The sequence below is a fragment of the Lonchura striata genome, chromosome 3 (genome assembly GCF_046129695.1).
Source record: "Lonchura striata isolate bLonStr1 chromosome 3, bLonStr1.mat, whole genome shotgun sequence".
Lineage (NCBI taxonomy): Eukaryota > Metazoa > Chordata > Aves > Passeriformes > Estrildidae > Lonchura > Lonchura striata.
In genome coordinates this window covers 44,434,063-44,449,756 of record NC_134605.1, presented here as the reverse complement: position 1 = coordinate 44,449,756, position 15,694 = coordinate 44,434,063, and the positions used below count along the sequence as shown (strand labels likewise).

Sequence of the window (15,694 nt, the reverse complement as noted above, 5' to 3'; positions counted from 1 at the left end):
ACTCAGACCTAAGAAGGAGAAGAAATCATGAGCATGATAGAGGAGGACTTTTAAATATATATTTGGAAAGGAAGGCAGCAACAGGATGTAACAGACAATAATGGACTCCCATCAGAAATGAGGCCCATGTAATATTCTAAGGGTGTACATTAAGCACTTAATGTTTAAGTGGCTATACAATGGCACTAAAGATTGATAATGCTGTTCATCTAATCATTAGCTTCCAAATTATGTAAATCTCATGCGATTGAGTTAACTCATGAAATTTCTATCATGTTGAATATTTTGAAACCCCTTGAAATGGGTTGTCTGAATTTCCATAAGAATAAGTGTTCTCAGCAAGTGTTCATCCATTCATTTGGATAATATAGATCACGTCCTGTGCTGGATTTAATTGAATCAAACATTTAGGGGCAAGCTGATGTTTGGGGTACTAAACCTAAAACTTACATTCAAGGAAATGTTCATTCAATCCACTTTTGTCAAAATGTGAAAACTGGTAAAGCTGAGATCCAGGAGGAGATAGATGTTCAGCAAGTGTAAGCATTCTAATCGAGGTGATAAATTGTGCACAGGCAGTGGCAGGGAGCAGTTCATGCTGCAGCATGCTTGGGTCTTTGTTGTCTCCTGATATACAAAGGTATGCGCTGGACCCAGGTTGCCTTGGGGCATGTAAGAGCAAAATGCAAAGCATCTGTTCTTTCTGAGATAGTGCAAAATGCAGAATTGTGTCACCATTGCCACTGAGAATTGCCTCTGAAACTCTGTGCTAGTTAAATACTGGATGAAAGCTAGTGGATTGTTTTTTTCTTTAAAGTCCTTTGACTAGTAGTGTTTGCTCTCAGAATATCAGAGATATTTTCAGTCTGAAGAGTACTGTAGAGGATACCAAGATGAATGCTGTAAATTATTAACATTCTCAACAGTTCTTGCAGTAAAAAAAAAACAAAGGTATTAAAAGTTATCCCTCTTTTAGATTGGATTTTGTACAACTGCAAGTAGCAGTAAGATTTTTGTTGTTCTTCATTGTAGTGTCACTGATGCTGCATTTGCATGTTTGCACTACTGGAATGGCTTGGTTAGCTTCTGTTTTGCCTCCTTTCATCTTTTGGTGAGAAATATGGATAAGCAAAACCCTGTAGTGAACTAAACTAGTATTTCTGATACAGGCTTTCTTTGGAAGACCAATCTTTGTCTTAGTCTTGTATTTCCTTATACTTTCTTGACATCTCTTCCTTCTAATTTTATTATTAAGCAGTCACATTGAGTCTGAAAGTGACAATTAAAATATCTTAAGTATATGCTATTTTAATATTGCACACTGAAAAAGTATGAAAACACTTTATCCACAGTAAAAAAAGTCAAGAATGAATTCTGAAATACCTTGTTATCCTTTCCTCCTTTTATGACGTTTAAACAATGTTTCTCTCTTTGTCTGGAGTAAAGGAGAAAAACATCTTGGCCTCATTTGCTGAAGCAGCTCCCAACATTTGTTTTGGTCTTGTTTTTTTTTTTTCAGCCCCATCTGTTCTCACTCTCTCTGGTGGAAACTTCACCAGGATATTTCTCATCACCTCCTTTCTACTCTCCAGCTCCTTGCAGTTTCTCAGGCTTTTGCTGCTGCACTCTTAGACCCATCAGTGCAGAGCCCAAGTGAATCAGTCCTGTGGAGCTCTGCCTAGGGCTGGGCTCAGGGTACCTTTCTTATAATGTTTGTGTTGGCTCATGATGGGAACAACAGAAGAATAACACTCGTATGTACTATTTCAGATACCTGTTTTTGTGCAATGTCATTAGTACATTTGCTTTTAAATTAAAAGCATTTCTTTCAGCTGCAGACAGCCAGGTCCACCTGTGAAGCAGCTTCCATCCTTAGAGGAACATCAGGATCCTGACCTTTTTTACATCCTCAAGAGTACACACAAACATACTCTGTGCAGTTGCATAATCATGCCACTTATAAAGCTTCTTCTATTGTGTAGTAAAAAATAATCTGAAGACAGTAATTAAATGTCTTTTAACAGAAAAAGCACACTTAGACGAGGGGAAAGAAATTCAATAAGACAAAAGCAGGAATATTGATGGCATTTTAGTAAAGCATTAGTGGGTATTTCAAAGTACACAGATGCTTAAATCAGCTTACAAATAAGAGGTGAATTCTCCAGCTAAACCTTTGAATGTCAGAGCACTAAGGAGGACTGTTTAACCTACGTTTGGGCACTCAGCTTTTGATCTCGAGTTCACACCTCACATTTTCATCCCCCTTGTTGTACAAGATCAAAAATACAGAAATTTCCTGAGAGGTGTTGGAATATGCCAAATAAACATGCTGAGTCATCTCAGCAGATGACTCTGGTTTTAACACCCACTTAAACAAACATCAGCAGCAAAAACCTCAAAAACATAAAAAAAACCCAAAAAAAAACCCCAACAAGCCCAAGAAGCCTCAAAATCAGTTATAAAAACCTTTTTAAGAAAGTAAAGAAGCTCTAAGAACAGGAAGTGTTACTGATAATGAGACCTTTCTATGTTTTAGAAGGATGCTTCAGCAGTGCTGCCTTTAACAACTGGGACTGTTCATCCCTTACCCCACCCTGGTCTCCTAGTGTGCAATCAAAGCCACTCTTTTTTGTTGTTAGATGAAACAATGGCCCAGTCCGGGAAGGAGAGAAAGAAGAAAGCATAAAAAATAAAAATGAGAGTGCATGATCAGAAAGGCTGCCCAGAAAACCTGGACAGGGGCATACACGAAGGGGCTGTCAGCCCTTGCTGTTGAAAGCACACTGAAATAATTCTGTCTTTTAGATGAAACTGATTTAAAACTACTTCAGTATCCTTCCCTTTCCAATTAATACAATTGTTTTTACCTCTGGTGTCCTTCAAATATTGATGGGTGCCTGCTTATTCTGCCATGTTGTTCTCCTCCTGCCTCACATTGTAGACAACTGCTACTGGTTTCTTTCCATGCTAAGCCTTTGTTTGTAGAGCCAGCAGCATTAGGCATTCACATGAAAATACTGACGATTTTTTTTCCAGATTCCCATGAATAATCATAGGGCTGCAGCACAGTTAAGTTTCTCTCTTTTAAATTTGCCTGTTAGATGTCATCGAAGAGTGGATTAAAATTCATTGGACACAAACAAAGAAAAACTTTGGATCAGCCCTAGAAAGGCATCTCTGCATCTCCCAGAGGGAAACTGCCTTTCTTTCTTTTGTTCCCTTTGCAAAGTAGAGATCCTCTTCTACACAGCAGGAATCCTGGAAATCTTGAATTTGTGTTTTGGGGGAAAACTCAGCAGCAGCAGGGCAGATAGAACAGCTGGAATTTAATTTTGATCTTCTGGAAATAATGATTGATTTAGCATCATCAAACCAGCAATGATTTATTTATTTTCCTCAATTTACCTGATTCTCAATATAATCTGTATATTCCCCAGACTGTCTTGATCCCCCTCAGACCTTTTTCTATATTTCTAAGGAAATTGGGAAACTAAGTAGGAGAAGAAAATCTTTCCGGGCAGTATGTTTGGGACAGAGAATAGAGGAGGTGACCTAATTTTTTTGCAAAAGAAAGCAATAACTTAAATGACATGAACAGTGCTACACAAACTAGTGGGTTATCTCAGTGTCCATGTAAATGGGGAATTAAAAGAGCATGAGATAGATATTTCAGGAACTAAGCAGGATGTTGACTTTGAAATTGCTGAAGACTCAGCTGAAGACAGTCCAAGGCAATCACTTTTTCTCTAGGGTAATTGCTGGAGGAACTCTGCTTGGTTTGCATAGAATAATGCAATTCAGGAAGAAATTCAATTACTGAGCTAATTATCACATTGGATGAGTGGTAACAACCAAATATAAAGTAAGAGGCCACTGGAGGAAAGCCCAAATCACCTACTAATCCCAAAAGTTCACAGTGAGAGGTCCTGGTTGAGAAGTAGAGGTGTTACTGGTTTGTTAGGTGTAGTGGATTATAGTTTAATCCACTGCAAATTCCCATTGCTTTCAAGAAGATACAAACACAGCTTTGGTTACTAATAATTGTAGAAGAATTTTAAAACCCAGATTTGATTACAAGATGGCATTTATTCAACTAAGCTGATTTTCAGCACTGAAGTTTGCTTTATAAACTGTCTATATTACCCTCGATCTTAAAAAAATTGAGTAAAATTATACCTCATAATAGCTGTATAAAGATTTGAGTTCTAGTTGTGTTTGAAAAGGTAAATTCTTGTCTCGTGTCCCAGAGCTCATGTTTTAGCTGCTTAAACAAAGCCTCAGTGGAGCTTGGTTTTGTTTTGTTTTGGTTGGGTTTTTTTCATTTGTGAGAGCCATTTTACTTCCTTCTCTTTTTTCCTAGTCAGGCTGCATCATCTGAATTGCAGTGTCCCAAAGCATTTGTGATTTTCCCTGCTTGTTTAATGCATCTTTCTGTCAAAAGAAAAAATAAGGGGGGTGGGGAGGGGAGTGGGGAGGGGAAAGAAATAGATCCAAAGCTGCATGCTGGGCAAAAGAATTCCTGTTTATTAGGAAATTAGAATTTTCTGAAGTATTGGTTGATTTTTATGGGTCTCAATATGCCTCCACAATAGAAATGGTAAGAAACAGAGGTAAAGAATAGTATTAACTTTTACCTTGCACTACCACACTGATTTCAGAGGTACTGAAAGTTAATAAAGCATCTCATAATCTTAAAACATATGCATTTGGAAATCAGCAGTGCTTCTCTGCTGAGAATAGAAAATTTATTGAATTCCACAACCTAATGTTTATGCTTACTCTTGCATATGCAGGTGGATATATATCAGGGTGAAAGAATTCTGACAACCTTTTTAAAGTAAAACGATTCTTTATATTCTGAACTGCTTAGAAGGCACTTCCCCCCAGTGCCATTTTCTGTTGAATAGGAAATGATAATTGCAGTTGCAATGAGCTGAGCGAACCAAAGCAGGAAGATAAATAATACCTCCAATAAAATGTTAATGTTGATAATACACTAATATTAATTACAAATAATTTTAATTAAGACTCTTATTTTCTCAATCATACTTTTTGCAAAGTGGAAAACATGCCTTTTTAAGGAAGAAAATCAGTTGCTTTTGGTAGGAAGTAGAAATAAAACGAATCTGTTCCTCTTCTGTCTACTACATGGAAACCTGCGTGTAATTTTTCTGTTGTCAGTTTTCCACAACTTTTTTGGGGAGGCTGTGGGGAGTGAATGAAAAGACTTTATAACACATCAGTGTTGGATTCAGCATGAACTTACACACAAAATCCTGGAAGCGCTACTGAGTCTCTGCTGTGTTTCAAAGACAGCATTATCTTTACACCATCCTTTTTCAGTGTTATTTAAGCTGTTTGAAAACCTCCCTTGTAAGTGATCCCTCTTTGGTGCTGTCTTCCTTGGGGGACATCTGCAGTTTTCTCAGTGAGTAGTTAAATTCGGGCTGTAGGGGTTGACTGGACAATCACCAGCCTGTTCAAAATCTCCTCTGGGCCCTGTGCTCCCCACAGCGTGAGCCAGACCCCAGCCAGTCCCACCCAGCCCTGCCAGTCTCACTGCAGTTCCACCAAGGACACACGAGGGATGCACCTGGGTGTCTCCCTTGGATCCCATGCCAGGGAAAGTGGTGTTGTGGCTCTTCTGCCCTGTGCTTGCAGGCCGTCGAACAGATGAGGCCCTTGCCACTGTCACACGTGGTCTTATGCTGACTGTTGTTTGGGCCATTTTCTGGTTTTGCTTTCATCTCATTTTCCAAGGAATGAGAGATCATATTTACATATTTGATAGGTAGGTCTTCTGTTAAGGCTAGTGGCTGAGGTCAAAGCTTCTGAGGCAATATTTTCAATGAAATGTCCTGAAATCCTTATATACCCATGCCAGAGTGTTATTTCAGAGGAATTGTTGTTTACTATAACAGTTTTATTAGCCAGAGTTCCACTTTTATCCCAAGGACCCTGAGGTGCTTGGGAGATGCTTTGGACTCGGTGTTGAATATCCCTACTCACCACAACAATCATTCTCTTCTGTTTAACACATGCTGACCCACGGTGGTTTAGTCATTCCTTATTTTCTGACTGTAATAGTGTCTTTTGTTACAGTTAGTAATAAAAGCTCAATTCAATCTACCTTTTTAGTTGCTTTCTCTTTTGTAATAAATTTTCCTGTGTTGTTTATATTCCACTGCTACAGTGAAAATACTGAATAGGGTATGTGCCATTCATAAGGGTGACGGGATTAGCGCCTGTATGAACTAAGGCTCTCTAATTTACTCTTTTTCAAGCAGTAAGAATGACCAGGAACTCTCCTGTTGCTGCCTAACTAAATATGAAACTAAGTAAAGTATTTTTGCATTGTTGTTTTTCCATAGATGGTACACACCCACAGAAATGTTTTCACCCAAAGAAAACTCCTTGAGTCCAGCTGTTTCCCTTAAGGCTTAGAAGGAAAGAAAGACTGATTAAATACTCTTTTTATTCACTGTTTTGGTGGCACCTGGCTGATCAGTTTCTGGAGCCAGTTCAATTATTGAAGTACATAGTGTTGTGTCAGATGCCAAATTCTGAACAGACTGTGCCCCACAAGAAGGAAAATGGGAAGAAAGAGTGTGCTGATAATAATGGCAGTACTGACCTGAAATAACTATATATGCCTGATGAATGGATTCATGTGAACTGCCTAATTATATCAACACATAATGAACGGGTTTGTTTCTGTTAAACAAAAAAAGTGTTTATTGTGAGAATTGTTTATTTAATTAAGACAATTGGCTGTAAACATGTCTTTATTTCCAGCACCAAAAGAGCAGACCATTCCAACACCAGACTGGCAATTCAGATCGAAAAGGATGCAGGTATGGCCTGGGAGTTTGCGTATCTCACTTGATTTGCAAAATGTGATGTTTTACACTGAATTTACACTGGTAAGGCTTTGCTGGGAAAGCTGAAGAGATGCAAAGGGTATAAATGTTGTGTATACAAACCATAGCATTTTAAATGTAGCAGAGCACCAGTTTGAGTTGTGTGACCTATGAGTAAATTCACTCCTCAGTTATGTGTAGCTGATCAGACAGAGAGCTGCTGGGCTGACAATTGCTTGGTTAATCACAACATTGGTGTTTCTGTGCAATATGCAGCAGGCACCCTAGCTAGACTCAGAGGTCAGCTGTTGGCAGGGAAAGGTTTTGGGAAAAAAACAAGTTAGTGGTGTCCTTACCATTGAGCAGTTTGGGCTAACAGGTATCTCCTCTTCCTGGGAAGTTGGAAAACTTGCACGAGGAAGAAGTAGGAAAGATGGTGGGCTGCTCTGCTGGGTATCAGTTCATTAAATGAGCATCAATCCTTCGCCATGCAAAGCAACTTCCCAGGCCAGTGAGACTGGGAAGTGAGAGCAGTTTTTGGCACATCAGTGGACACAGAGAATGTGTGATACATCAGCTGGCACTCTTCAATACCTGGTGAGACTGAGCACTTTTTGAGGGGGAACTGGTACCAGTGTCTCATGGCAAAATCCCATCCCAGTAAGAGAGACCAAGAGTTCATATATGTGTTCTTCCACTTTAGTGTTCTGTGGCTGATTTTATCTTGCCACTGAGATGGCAGGGGTTGTATTGTGAAGCTAGACATTTACATTTTAATTATTGCTGGTTTACCCCCCCATTCTTTTTATCCTTACCCATTACTTCAGTAACATGAACAAATACATGTCTTCAAGCAGAAATGGATGTAATCCAGGGTGTCTAAGAAGGCAAGAGAGGTATTGAAGCATGAATAGTGGTTTTTAATTATTTATCATTTAAGGCAGGGAGCTAAGATTTTTCCTAAGGTCATTTTGTCATCTAATAGCACTGACCTTTAGCATTATTATATACACTAATAAGTGAATTATGTTTTAAACCCTGTAGCACAAGAAAAGCATTCCTTTTGTGTATGTGCTTAAAAGACTCATTTTATGACTTGCTTAAATTTTGACCAAATACACTCCAGAAGGTGCACAGGTGAGTGTGTCTGTGTGGACATGGGCACACATGGACAAATGTACCAGGGCTGGGTGCATAATGGCCATGGGCACAAAGAGCAGTGTAGTTACAAGCCCTTTCCTTCTCTGGTGTCAAGGAGCAATTTGTAGGGGAAGCCATAGCCTCTGCCAGCCTCATCTTCTGGGTTTTTTCTCCTCCATGTTAGATCTCCTCCTAAATATACACAAACTTAAGAATGCATGACTGCCTGTGCATCAGTATCCACATACACTCCCATGCATACAAATTCACCTGCAAGATGTTGGTTTGTACATGTATTTGTGCACCAGCATTTTAAGAGTATTGAAGGTGGGATTCTGATGCACAACAGAAGAGGAAAGCAGTTCTCATGTTAAGCATATATTGTGTAAAAGAATACAAGCACAGGACAATACTTGGATTGTGTGGCACCATGATAGCATTTGTGAAGGGATTAGTCCCTTTCACAAATCACCATCATAAAGTGCTTAATCCAGTTAAAGGCCATAGACCTTTAAGAGATGACACTTCTAGACTGTGATGGGGTGAAGTTCACCTGGGCATTTGATCCAAACCATGTGTAATTGAATAGCTACTATTTTTAAATTGTAGCAATTCTGGTGATGCATGTTTCATGCTTACTCAAGTATTACTGAGTAAACTCTTTTAAAGTCAGTATCCTCATCTTAAGTACCAACAGATTTTTCATGAACAAAGCCTTGAAAAATTACTAGAGGACTAGAAGAAAAAAATCCCAACAAAATTATTGGTATCTGTGTGACCAAAGTATTTGAAAATCTCAGAAAAAACATTCAAATTTAACTACATGTACCAAAGTAATAATGATTTGTTTTTCTTGTTTCTTTACATTAAGAATACTATATAGACATTAACTTAGCATTGCAGAGACTTTTAGTGGACCAAAAAAGTTCTTACTGTTGTAAATCATGAAGGTTATTTGATTGAGTCTGAAATATGTGTTATCACTAATATGATCTTTTATTCACAATATTCCTCATATTAGCCTGATTCTTTGAAGGTCTACCTAAGAAATGTAGCTTGTATAAAGTATCAGGAAGACATCATTTAGCTAGAGGAAGCAAATTTAAGTAGGAATGAAAAAGAACATAAAATTTAATGCACAATGGCTTTGTATTTTTTTTTTTTTTTTACAAATGTGCACTGCTCTGATTGTAGGAAATGATGACAATAATCTCAACTCCATTTTTTATGAGCATTTGACAAGATCTCTGCAGGAATCTCTTTGTGGAGATTTGATCCTGGGCCGCTGGGGAAACTACAACACAGGAGACTGTTTTATTCTGGCATCGGATTATTTAAATGCCTTTGTGCACTTGATCGAAATTGGAAATGGCCTTGTCACCTTTCAGCTCAGAGGGCTCGAATTTCGAGGTAAGGATCCATGATGATTTAAATAGCAACAAAACCAGCAATAAATCCTGTCTGTCTTTTTAATCTATCACAACTCTATACTAGGATGTAGAGTTTGAGGACCTTTCTCTTTCTACAGATATTTGTCTGTCTGAAAGCTTTGTACTTCTTTGTATCATTATATGGATGTTGTTTTGAAATCTAGATGTTAAGAAATTTGGAGCCATGTTCTGCAGTATCTTAAGACTTTCAGAAAGAAGGCTTGTTGAGTGGTTTGCTTGATTCACAGATCTTTTGAGTGATGCTTTGTTATGTTTTCAGATTATTTATTTTCCTCCATAACTATGGAAATTGGTGTTGTTTTTAAAATTTTTCAACCCAAAACACCTTGTCTTTGGGAAACAAACAAACAAAAGAACTAAAACCAAAATAAGACTCCTTCCATATCCTATGTCCTTTTGACACAGGAAAATATCCTGTATCAAACTGTGCAAGAAGCCAGTGCTGAGATGGTCTCTGTCACACTAGAACAGCAGAGTATAATCAAGGTGACTTTTCAACAAGGTTGAGTGTGAGAAAATAAGTGACAGACTGGCTTTTGAATGCACTTAAATGTAGGATTAGACTAGGAAATAACATATGTGGGTTCAAGTCTTGACTCTGTGACAGACTCCATGTAGGATGTTGAACAGGTTGTGGTAAATGCTTCATGTTCACTTTCCTTCCTGTGTAGTGAGGATGAAGGTAACACTCTTGTGTCCTCAGCAAAGTTATGTGGAAATAAAACAGTAAATGCCTGAAACAGCTTGGTATTGTAGGACCTCATGAGATGCCTATTCAGAAGAAATGCAAATTGTGAGGAAAAACAACTGGAAAGGAAGAAAGATAATTTATCAGACTTTTAATTTCTTGTTGTTTATGACGATTGTTGAGGAATACATGGTCACACATGTGTGGTTCTTAGGCTTTCTTCAACTTCCAAGAGATCTGTGCAAGTAATTGTGTATTCATCTTCTCCTTCAGTGTCCCCAGTGTGAGCAGGGATGGGTACTTGCAATCTAACTTCCAGAATTTATCTTTGTTGATCATCCTTTTGTGTTAAAATAGTTCAGTGTGGGATTTGAAACAAACAGAAGAAAGAAATCTTCCCACTTAAATTTCAGGAGTTTTGTGAGGTGGTTTTCCTTTTTCCTTGTGCTGTTGCCCCTTACTGCTGGGTCCCTCTATCATCACCATCAGCAGGCAGGAGAAGTAAAGTAAATGTTGGAAATGGGTGAAAGCATATGAGAGGATGCTTAAGCCATGTGCTAGCTGGATAAAAAGACTGGGGCCTAGCAGACAGGAATGTACTGGAAGTTGAATGGGGAATGACTGAATAGTTGCAAAGTGGTTTAGGAAGACTTTCTTTGACGTTAAGCCAGGATCATTCACAGCCAGCAAGTGCCATTTGGCACTTGGATCTGAGAGCAGAGCTCAAAAATTGCAGTGTGCCACCTGTCGAGGTATCTCTCTATTCCCTAAAAATTACAGTTTAAGTAATTAAATGTGTCTGAAAATTGACCTTTCCATGCAGATTGCCTAATGCTGTTCAGTGTTAATTAACTGTAGCTAACAGTGTTTTACTTTGTGAATAGATCCAGTATGCCTACCAGCTGCAACAGGTCTTTAAATTCAGCTGGGGCTGAGCCCCACAGCCTCTCATGTCTTTCACAGACTGCTGTTGAGAGCCAGCTGAGTTCTTAAGAGGAATATCCTTTCTCCCAGTCTTTCTTGCACTCCTCAGGGGAAGGCTGGCATCCTGCAAAGCAGCACCTCCTTCTTACCTGAGTCTTGGATGGGCCTGGACCAAGAGAGCAGCAGCAAACAACTGGAAAGTAATGCCAGTAATGGAGGTGCATAGGAGTGAGGAAATGGTTTCACCTAGGTTATCTCATCCTCAGTACAAATCCAGTCCCCTATGCCTCCTCCCCCTCAGAGTATCACTAGGGGAATAGACTGCTCAATACTAGAGGAGGAAGTAGTAGAAAATAGGAGAAAAATTGACTCTCTCTCTTCTCTGAACCCACTGGATAATCCTGTTTCAAGAATAAGACAAAATTTGTGGTTATTCTGTGTCCTCACAGACATGGTATGTAAGGAAGTTTTCTCTGGTTTTCAGAGTGTGTGGTAGAGGAGTTGTTATGGGAACAGAAAACTTGGAGTGTGTGTATTGCTATTCCATTGTTTGGCCTGGAACAGAGAAGCTGTGTAGGGTTGAATAAAGGAACTTACCTGAGATAAAACCAGCTCAAACATGTAGCAAGTGCTGTGTCCTGTGAGAGCTGAACCCCACTGCACTGTGCAGGATGAGTGCCAGAGAAATCATACAAATGACAAGCCTGCTTAAGGATGGAGTGGGAGAAGCAAAGTTTCCCAGAGGGGAACTGAGCACAAGCCAGATAAGGATGCCTGGATTTGATGCAAACTCTACCAAAAGCCTCATGGACACCAAAGTGTAAGCAGGTAATCTGCTGTGTACCTGGTGGAGACTTCCTGGGGTGATGTGCTGCCACCAGAGGGTTTTTTGTGTCTCCAGGTAACCAATGAGGACTGATGTGCTTTAGATAAACTGTGCTGCAGAACTTCCTTCCTGGATGTGTTTGGTCCTTCTGTCTACAAGGAGCTGGGCTGCTCTGGTGGGGCTGCAGGCCACAGCAGTGCCCAGGCACTCAGGCACTAGTCTGAGTAAAAGGAGCCAGAAGAGCTGACCTGAAGGCAGAATTTCTTAAGGGGATAAACCAAGGCTATTTAAAGGATGTTGTGTGAAAGCTGAGACTGAAATTCTGCCTTGGAAGGCATTCTTTACTCCTTCCCTTGAACAGATTGCTGCCTGCAGGGGCAGGAAGGTAGGGCAGGCTTCCATCAAGCAGCACCAAGAGACATCTCCTGTGTGGACTGGGCATGTTCTTCCCCATTTCAAATCTTGCAAAGGGCTGGTGAGTACAGCCTGAATACTGAAACCAGTAGGATGTTTTTTTCTGCAGAAGTGAAAGAAGTGCCCTGGAAGAAGCTGGTGGTTTACGAAGTCAAGTGGCACTTATTAAGCACCAGACTCTGCTTTGGGCATCCTGCATTCCTATTTTTAGTTTTCTGGTCATACAGTCTTTTTTACAGGAGACCCTCATTCCTTTCATTGTACAGAATGGTTTTCCACAAGGGGGAGAAAAGGGCTAGAGGAGGAACTTGTAATCTGTAATTTCTGAGCTTTGGCTGCTTCATTTCAATTTCAAACAAGTAATTTTAATTGAGGGCCCCCAAAATCTGCTGTTCCTTAAATAGGAAATCTGTGTTTGCTTTGGAAATGAGTGAATCACAGCAGTGTTCTCTGTGACTGTTTTCTGTTTATGACTAAACCAAAAGCAATATTTGCATTGTGGAGCTCTGGATTTTCCTATGCATGTTTCTCGTGGTAGCTGAAAAGGCCGTGCTGGCAGTACTGGTAGTGTCCTAAGAAGGCATCACAGAGCCTTCTGAATTTAAATGTACTGTAGCAGGAGGTACTTGCTGCCCCCCCCCCTCCCCCCCCCCCCCCAGTTTGCAGTCCCTTCTAATTGAGGTTTGGCATTGTAAGTGACTGATCCAGATGCCTTTCTAACTGTTTCTAATAGAAGCATTTGTCTCATCTTTTAAATGAAAAAACAAACCCAACCAAACGCCTGCAGGCAGCCTAAGAAGGTACAGACTGAGCAGACTGAAAGAAGAGAGTCAGCAAATCTGGGATTCCTTTCATCTGTCTTTAGTCCTGTTTGTATTAAACCCCTTGGATGAATTAGTTTTTCACTCTCCCATTCTATGGACAGAGAGGGGGTGTGCTTCCATTGTGTCATTCATCCTGAGTCTAAAGCAGGGGAGGCCCAAGTCCTCCAAGCATTGGCAGGAAATGCCCAGCTCCTCCTCTATGGACAGCAAAGAGAAGGTAAAAATGAGCTGAAACTGGGGGAACGCTTCCAAGGGGCTGCACAGTGGTGTGGGAATTGAGGCCTTCAGTAACTTAACTCTGCTGGGTGTGTTAGACCACAGCAGAATGCTAAAGCAGCCTGCCAGGAGAAATACATAACATATCATTTAATTTGAAAGGAAGAGATGGGAAAACCCACAGCCAGGGAACAAGCAGAAACAATGTCAAAATATCTCCTTCTCACGAGTTCCCTGTAGAACAAGGGAGGTTTAAAATGTTTTCCTGTTTAGTCTGTGTGTCTACAGATTGTCTTTTGGGGGATATTAATTTAGCATTACATTGTAGAAACTACTTACTGATGGTGTTTTTGAAGTCTGCAGGAGCTGTTTTCTAAATCCTGTACAGTATTCTTCAGTCATTTAACGAATTTCTAAATCTCTGCTGTGATTTTTTTTGTTACTGCATGTTGCACGTGCAATATTCATGCTTCACTTGGAACTTCATTAGATGGATCACGGCACGAAGTGCAGAGTAGACACAGATGTAGTTGTACACAGTGGCAGGCAGCTGTGGCAGCAGAATGGGATTGCCCATGGGGCTCTCTGTGCTTATTTCCAACACAAAATGGTGTATGCAAGCAGCCAGTGCAGGCTGTGTGCTCTAGGCACAGTACTGATGTCTAATAAGGACAGTTATTCATTTCTGCAGCATGTGTGTGGTGCATAGTTTTATTACAGTAGCAAGTGCATTACTAGTGTAAGGAACATTTATTTGTGTTTGATTTTTGTTTCTGAAGGCTCTCTAGCACTAGGAAGAATCATTCTTTATCTGAAGAGTGGTTGCAACTTTTATTTTTTTACAAATAACTTCTTGCTGTTGGGAAATAAAAGTGCCCATGTTCATGTTTTCCTGAGACCACACTTGAGGTATGTTCAATGTATGTACCAGAACATTAAAAGGTATTGATTAAAAGGTATTTTTTTGACACATCTGTTGGGAGAAAAGGTTATAAACCAAAAGCGCAGTGTTTGTGGGAAAGAACAAAAACTGAGAGACACGATTCTTGGAAAACTAGAAACATGGACAGAAAGAATACAAAGGAGTTTCTTTAATCTTGGTGATTTAATTGGGAAGAATAGCATGAAACAGGGAAGAAGATGCTTTATGTTAAATGCAGAAAATCTGTGATGTATAAGCCTTTCTAAGTGTACAGTGATGCTCCAACAATGGAAGCTGTCTATAAATTTCAAATAGGCTTAGAATAGTTTCAGTAGCACATACTAGAATAAATATTTGATGTCATTTTTCCTTTTTCTTCCTTTCACAATTTTATGTGTATTTATGGGTGCACTAGAGAAGACTTTTGGAAAGAAGGAAAATGTTAAATGCAGTGCAGCCTTTTTACTAAGAAAATAACTTTGCCAAAACCAAAATAATGCCTCTTGCATTGCACTGCAGAGGATATGATACAAGAGGTTTTTGTGGTATTTCATAGCTGCAAGTTTATCAACAAACATCTTTGCTACCTCCATGTGGCCTTTCTCAGTGTGCCTCTATGGGCCAAGAAAAGGAAAGGTTTCTGAGGAGAGGGCATGCCCCTGCAACTGATCTGGTTTGAAAACCAGATTGTTTTTCAGGCATACAAGCACCTGAAGGAGCTGAAAGCGAAACTACAGCTTTATACCAAACAGCTTTGATGTTTGAGGAATTGATACTGAATCTTTAGGTCCTGAAATTTTTCTTTGAAACAAGCTGAGACTATGAGAGCCTATAAATTACTGTTCTTTATCCCACTTCCACAAGCAAAAGAGCAGGAAGGAGCCAAAAAAGTTGCAGGTTTCCAGAATGTGTCTAATTCTGAGGCTCATGACTTTCCATTTGTGAGCTCAGTTCACACCTCTTTGAAGTATTTGGTTTTTTGCGTTTCTAGAACCACATCTGACATGTGTTTCAGTAGAGGATGACCTTCAAATGGCTGTAATTATGCTCACTATGTTTTTTTTTTTTTTGTGTATGTGATAACTTAGTGCTTGTTAAACTGCTATCCTGAGCAGAAAATAAATGATGGTTGAGAAGGAGCCTTGTCCATCCAAATTTGGGAATACTTGGGTTTGTAGCATAAACTTGTTGAAGCAGAGCCAGATAATTCTACTGTAATGCATTTATTGGTAAGACATTCTTGTGCTGGTTTTTGCCAAACAAATGGTGGGCAACCAGATGTTTGTGTGGAGTCATCTGTGAAGGGACCTCTGCATGGCTTAGGAAAGGAGTTACCTTGGGCATGAGTCTTTTGTGTGTATATTTGCACCCTGGTTGCTTATTTTTCAGCAATCCTCAGTGCACAAGCAGTTGCTATCTTCAGACACAA

The 15,694-nt window shown here is 39.7% G+C and overlaps 1 protein-coding gene across 3 annotated transcripts in view; it reads left to right on the top strand.

Annotated features, from left to right (window-relative positions):
* PCNX2 (pecanex 2) overlaps positions 1 to 15,694 on the top strand; it is a 149,571-nt gene that overhangs the window by 102,182 nt on the left and 31,695 nt on the right. For all 3 annotated transcript variants that reach the window (XM_077782114.1, XM_077782113.1, XM_077782115.1), the window contains 2 exons: positions 6,796 to 6,854; positions 9,195 to 9,410. In XM_077782114.1, the coding sequence (XP_077638240.1) occupies positions 6,796 to 6,854; positions 9,195 to 9,410 (275 nt within the window). The remainder of the gene's footprint in view (positions 1 to 6,795; positions 6,855 to 9,194; positions 9,411 to 15,694) is intronic.